We start from the raw sequence: 6,589 nt of genomic DNA, 5'->3' as shown, positions 1-6,589 counted from the left end.
TGCTCAAAAGACCATTTGAGATGCTGGGGATTGAACCCAGGTTGGCCACGTGTAAGGAAAACGCCCTACCTGCTGTGCTATTGCTCCAGCCCCTTCTTTTTCATTCTTACTGATGATGATCCACATTCCCTATGACATAAAATGTGTACCAATCAAGTATTCCCTAGACTCCCTGATGGACCTTAGTCAAACATTAGATGTTTGTTATGTACCTTGTCAATATCCTCTAACTTCAAAGCCAAAATGCATTGCTCTTTGCTTAATGATAGTGAAAAACTTCTTCAGGCAGATTGTGAAAGCCTGTAAGACATATAATAGACAAGAGTTGAATGCCCATCTACTACATCAAAAATATAGTTTAAGCATTCTCCATTTGCTAGGCAAAAGTCTTGATCCTGGATATTCAGCACTGAAAAGAAACAGGAAAAAAACTGACCCTCCGCCTGTGGAATTCATATTTTTCCTGTATTTGAGCTTCAATCCTGTACATAACATTTTTAGATTTGTGACCTATGCATTTGTTTAAATTGGGGTAGCAGGATATATATACAGCATATGTATATAGACTGTATATATACATGTCCCTGAGCTATTTATGAAATAAAAATTGGCTTAATAGACCTTAAATTTGTCTAGAAAATCATAAGCCTCTTTTTTTGACCCATATATTTTGTCCTTTTTGTAAAGCTTACCTCACGTTTTATCTGACACTATGGATCATTTTATATTTTGGTTCATTGCCAATTCATTTGGATTTTTTTCCAATTTATTAATTAAAATACAAATGATACATTTTTAGCTTATTTTCTATTTTGCATTGTGAGGACTTGTTGAATTTGCATCCACTCTGAAAAGTGAAACAGAATTTAAGGTATTAAAAGACTCTACCTGAGGACAAAATTGTGATTGGTAATAAATAGCAAATTAGCTAGTTATGCTTTCTTTTGTAATTACAAGACCAAAGTCAAGATTATTTTATTCTTCTCTAAAATATCTCTTTCCCAATCACTTTTTTCCCTCCTCTTCCTTCCCCCTTACCCTCAACATCACCCCAACCTCTCTCCCACTGGCCAAAGGATCGTCTTATTTATTAAAAAATGAAGATGCTGGGCTGGAGTGATAGCACAGTGGGTAGGGCGTTTGTCTTGCATGGGGCTTACCTGGGTTTGATTCCCAGCATTCCATATGGTGTCCTGAGCCCTGCCAGGAGTAATTCCTGAGTGCAGAGTCAGGAGGAACCCCTGTGCATCGCCAGGTGTGACCCAAAAAGAAAAAAGAAATGAAGGTGAAATTTCACTCAGATTTTATTTAGGTAATTGCTATATTTTGGTTCACACCCAGTGGACAGAAGAGTGGAAAGGATTCATTAAACAACCAATTATCAAGTACCTAAAAAGTACCAGTTTTTTTTTCTCTTCCAAATGCTAGAGAAATTCTAGCTCCAGTTCTTAAGAACCTTTCATTCTCAGTAAAAAACTCACTCTGCTACAGTAAGTGGGTAACTGTGACTGCCTACATGAGAATATACTTGAAGAGGATATCAGTGATAATCTACACAATTTCCAGTATAGCAGAGAAATCTTTATACTAGAACATCTGTATTAGCTTTCCATTAAACATTTGCTTGGATGATTAGCAATAAGGAGGCTCAGTAATGCACCTTTATCATTTTTAATCGGTGCAAACATTGAAAGTTATGTTTTCTGACTTTCACAAGGCTTGGGTATATTTATGTCTCCTTCCCAATTTACATAGCCACCCTGTCCCCTAACTAGACTAAATATATCCACAGTTTAATCATTCAAAATGTAATATGTTCTTAGTAATTTTAATGGCCCTCCAAGGGTCAAACTATTGAAAATGATCTTTATATATAGACAAAAAAACTCAGAATGTAGGAAGCCATTGTTTCCTATTTCACTCAAGCATTTTAGGACTGAAATAATATCAGATGTCATGGTCACTGTAACTAGTGAGTTCTTATTACACTTTGCTTCTTTCAAGATATTTCTTGTCATTATTCATTGACCATAAAATTAAACCTGAAGGGTGATGTGGTGAAATGTGTGGAAAACAGGTGATCAGGCAAGTTTAAGTGAAGTTCTATCAGTTCTTGAGATTAAGTGCAATGCTACGTGACTTACTAATTTTAATTTGTATTTATCAGATTTAGGTATCAGTTTAGGTAACTGCAGGCCAAATGCAGAGTACCAAGATTATAGGATTTAACAATGCCAAACTCATTCAAATAAAATTACTGACATTGTACTTTATGTGAACAAGGTCATTATAAAATTTTATTTCATCAAAATATGAGCATTTGCTGACAGGATATAAAGTATTATATTATACATAAGTATTTCATAATTTCTTAGAAAGTGCTGATTTCTTTGACTTATATCCTGAATATTTATTTTACATAGCTTCTGTTCAACTGAAGTAATTTGGAAGTTATCAGAAATGCAGTTTTTTAATTCTTATGAATATTATAAAATGTTCCAGATAACTATATTATAACCAATGATCAGTGGTTATTCTACTCTAAAAAAACAAAAGTAATAGCTTTTCATATAGTTCAATGTATTTGTGTATGTATACATAGTTTTGGAAAATGCTACAGTTATTTATAATTAACACAATTTCCAAAAAGTGTTCAGAGAAGATTAAGGAATATGAAACATAACCCTAAGCAAAATTATGCATTGTTGATATCCTAATGTGAAAGATATGAAAATGGGTAGGAGGGACAAAATGTACTTTTCCTGTGTTAACGTACATATTAATTGAATTGAGAACCAAAGAGTATGTAGCAGTAAAAAGATATTTCAGAATTGAACACTGTCTGTCACTGTCATTCCATTGCTCATCGATTTGCTTGAGCAGGCACCAGTAACGTCTCCATTCTGAGCCTTGTTGTTACTGATTTTGGCACATCTTATATGCCATGGGTAGCTTGCCAGGCTTGCTGTGTGGGCAGGATACTCTCAGTAGCTTGGAGAGCCAGGCTCTCCAAGAGGGGCGGAGGAATCGAACCCAGGTTGGCCTTGCGCAAGGCAAACGTTCTACCTGCTCTGCTATCGCTCAAGCCCTAGAATTGAACAGCTATTTAGAAATTTAACATTAAATTAAAGAACTAATTTTTTTATCTTGAAAGTCTTTCAATAAATAGAAATCTAAAATAATGACAACAATAATAATTATGGTGTTTACAGGGCTTTGGAAATTTCAATATTTCTGAGGCACTGCTTGAAGCACATAAAATGAAAATGATGGAGTCACAATTTGTTTCTTGACTATTTTATATTCAGTCATTTTTAATGAAGTAACTAAATTAGGCATAACTTAGTGCAGCTTTAATGTAGTTATGATGAATATATTTTACTTGATTAAAAATTATAAAACCAAGGAGCCTTAAATATTATCTTAAAAGATTAACTACTGTGTCAATTGAAAAACTGAAGGAAAGGTATTTACAAGGGAATAACTGTTCTTACTAGTAACTTCCTTTTGTTCACTTTATTTAATTAAAGACTCAGTCTACTCACTCTTAACAAGAAATATTTCTAAATTACACATTGGACAAATGTAAGCATATACAGTGGAGAAAGTCAGTTGAACACCAGTGAAGATTCAACAACTAATTCATTTTTAAAATCTAATCAAAGGGGAGTGAAACTGCTTGGCAGTGTATAGTGATTTGATTAAGTAGTTGCCAGTTTTACATTTCTTTTGTTAGTTCCATGACATATTCTAAATAAATGCCAGTAGAAGTCAAATCATTTGGGCACCTAAAAGATTGGGCCTCTTCCTGCCAATGGGTAGACTAAAGAATAGATTTCCCAATGCTTTAAGAATGAGTAGATGACTCAGAATCTCACCTGTCATTCACAGTGAGCAGGGCCCTGAGAGACAGGTGAGTGGGTAGGTCACTTGCCTTACCTATGGCCAACCTCGGTTTGATCCTCAGCATCCCATATGGTCCCCTCAGCTCTATTAGATGTGATCCCTGAGCACAGAATTCAGAGTAAGCTCAGATCACTGCCTCCTCCCTTCAAATCAAGGTGACATGTAGGTGACCAGAGTAAGAAGCACCCTACTATACAGAGGGAAGTAGACAAGACCATCTATAGCATATAGGTTTATTTTGTCCAGCGATAGGGTCAAAGAACATTTATTAAAACATGCATGAAATTTTAACCAAAATACAAATAAATAGTTCTGGACCATTTTAATCTAAGGCATAAAAATAATTTCTGTTATGCTCCTCTAAATAGGTGAATTTCTTTTCCTAGCAACAAGAATTAATGGCAATTCCACTACTTTTTTCCCAGCTAAAATCCTGCGCCTTGAACAAATAAACAATACAACATAATCATTACCAAGTACTACACAAAAAGACACAATACTTTTTCCCTTACATTCTTGTAGTAACCTCGATGCCTGTTGGGGAGAGTCTCCAAATACAAATAAAAATTGATTTACTTGACAAAATAATGCATTAAAGATGATGATGATGATGATGATGATGATGATGATGATGATGATGATGATGATGATGATGATGATACTGGTGATTGGGCCTGCGAGTTAGTGCAGAAGTTCAAGTTCTCCCCTTGCTCGTGGACTGTCTGAGTTGGACGCTGGCAGGACATACAGCTCTCTCCTCGCTGCCAGTAGTGATTCCTAAGCACAGAGCTAGGAGTTTACCCTGAGCAACGCCTGAACACCACTGGATGTGGTACCCCAAACCAAAAAAAAATTAAAATCTTCGTAGTTTTGTGGTTGTAGCTATGGGAACCAGAAAGTCTAGGAAAGATGCTTTTTGATTATTTGCTAGTAGTTTAAAGGTGGTGGGGTGGGGCTGGGGAGCACCTAGGTAGGCGTGCAGGCTGGAGAGTGACCTGGGGCTCTGGTGGCGGCACTCTGGGAGTGGGTGTGGTGTGGGACCACAGTGCGCCTGGTGCATGCAAAAAGGGGGGGGGGGGAATGGGGAGAAGCAAAATAAAGCATGACTACTTGCACGGGACTGTGTTGGGCTGTGCTCAAAGTGCTGGAAGTTGACGTGCATTCTCCCACCCCCGAAACCGCGACGTGCCCCCCACGGAAACTCCAGTGGGAGTTTGCCCCGGCGGATTCGGGAGCGCTTGGCGGCTGTGGGTTCCCAACTGCCCCGGGGTCGCGGGCTGGGCGGGACGGGTCTGAGACCGGGACCCCGGGCGTCCCGCGTGCTCCCTCCAGGGCTAGCACCACCCCCTCCTCCCGGGTGGACGTGGACGGCACCTGCAGCTCTGCCCGGCGGCCCGGACCAGAAGCACCGAGAGGCCGAGCTTCGGTCCCTGCGGCTCCGGCCTCCCCGCCCGATCCCCGCCCCTGGGCGCTGGGCCCGGCCCCGCCCCCCGCCCTCAGCCGCTCCGCGGGCTGCCGGGCGCTGATTGGCCGAGGCTCTGACAGCAGGCGGGGCCTTGCGCCGGCCCCGCCCGCCGCGGCGTATAAGCGGCTCTCGGCGGCCCTCTCCATCTCCATCTCTCCATCTCTCCATCCCCCCTTTCTCTGCTCCCGTCCTTCCCGGACGAACAGTGAACACTCACACCGCGGACCCGCTCACAGGCGCAGATGTCATGTGAGAGCGCACATGCTCTGCCTGCCACGCCGCCTTTCTTCCTTTTCTTCCCGTTCCCCTGTTCCCTCCTGGCTCCTGCTTCTCCCTCTTCTTTGTAACTAACAAAACCACCAACAACTCCTCCTCCCGCGGCTGCCCTTCCTCCTCCTCCTCCTCCTCAGTCCAAGTGATCACAAAAGAAATCTTCGGAGCCGGAGGCGGTGGCATTTTTTTTCCTTTTTTTTTTTTTTAAAGCAAGCACATTGGAGAGAAAGGAAAAGAAAAAAAGAAAAAAAAGAAAAAGCAAAACAAATTCCCGGCACCAGCCAGGCAGCTCAGTTCCCACCTTCCTGAAAACAAACAAACATTAGAGCAGTCGCGACCACCGGCCACCAGAACTACCCCAGAGCGGCGGCGGCGTCCCCCGAGGCACGGCGCCCGCCTAAGGGATGGTCTCCGCGGCGGAGCAGCGCTTCGCCCACCTCCTCCTCCGCCGGTGCTGAGCGGGACCGGGGCTCGGGTTCGGGCAGCTTCATGAGCACGCGGCGCCCGGGAGCGGCCACACCATGCGAGGTAAGGCGGGCTCCGGGACCCCGAGCAGCCGGGGGGCGCCCCTCGCCCGCGGGGGTGGAGGTGGGCGCCCGGGACCGCGCCGCACACGCCCTTGGCGCCCGTTAGAAAGTTGTGCCCGGTGTTGGTGCCTCCTTGGAGTTCTGGAGCGACGCGGGAGGGCGCGTCGGCAGAGGGGGCGACAGCAGTGGCGGGGTCCCTGTGCCGGAGTGGCGGGGCACCGTGTTCAAATGGAGCTCGGGGCGCGGGAGCAGTCGGCCCGGAGAGGGGCACCGGGTGCAGGGGAGCGGGAGGCAGACGGGGGTGCCAGCGCCAGGGCCAGGCGGGGCGCACACGCTCCCCGGGCTCCTCGGCCCTCAGCAGAGACGCTCCCTGCGTGGCAGTGGTGGGCAACGGGTGGGCACCGTGGAGCTGGACACG

General features: G+C 43.8%; 1 protein-coding gene across 1 annotated transcript in view; it reads left to right on the top strand.

Moving 5' to 3' along the window:
* The first annotated feature begins 5,540 nt into the window (after nucleotides 1-5,540).
* Nucleotides 5,541-6,589, top strand: part of RORB (RAR related orphan receptor B) — a 236,070-nt gene continuing 235,021 nt past the window's right edge. The window contains exon 1 of the mRNA XM_055136616.1: nucleotides 5,541-6,172. Within this exon, the coding sequence (XP_054992591.1) occupies nucleotides 6,166-6,172 (7 nt within the window). The 5' untranslated portion in view covers nucleotides 5,541-6,165. The remainder of the gene's footprint in view (nucleotides 6,173-6,589) is intronic.

The sequence above is a fragment of the Sorex araneus genome, chromosome 1 (genome assembly GCF_027595985.1).
Source record: "Sorex araneus isolate mSorAra2 chromosome 1, mSorAra2.pri, whole genome shotgun sequence".
In the NCBI taxonomy this organism is placed as follows: Eukaryota; Metazoa; Chordata; class Mammalia; order Eulipotyphla; family Soricidae; genus Sorex; species Sorex araneus.
This window is presented reverse-complemented; position numbering and strand designations above follow the sequence as displayed.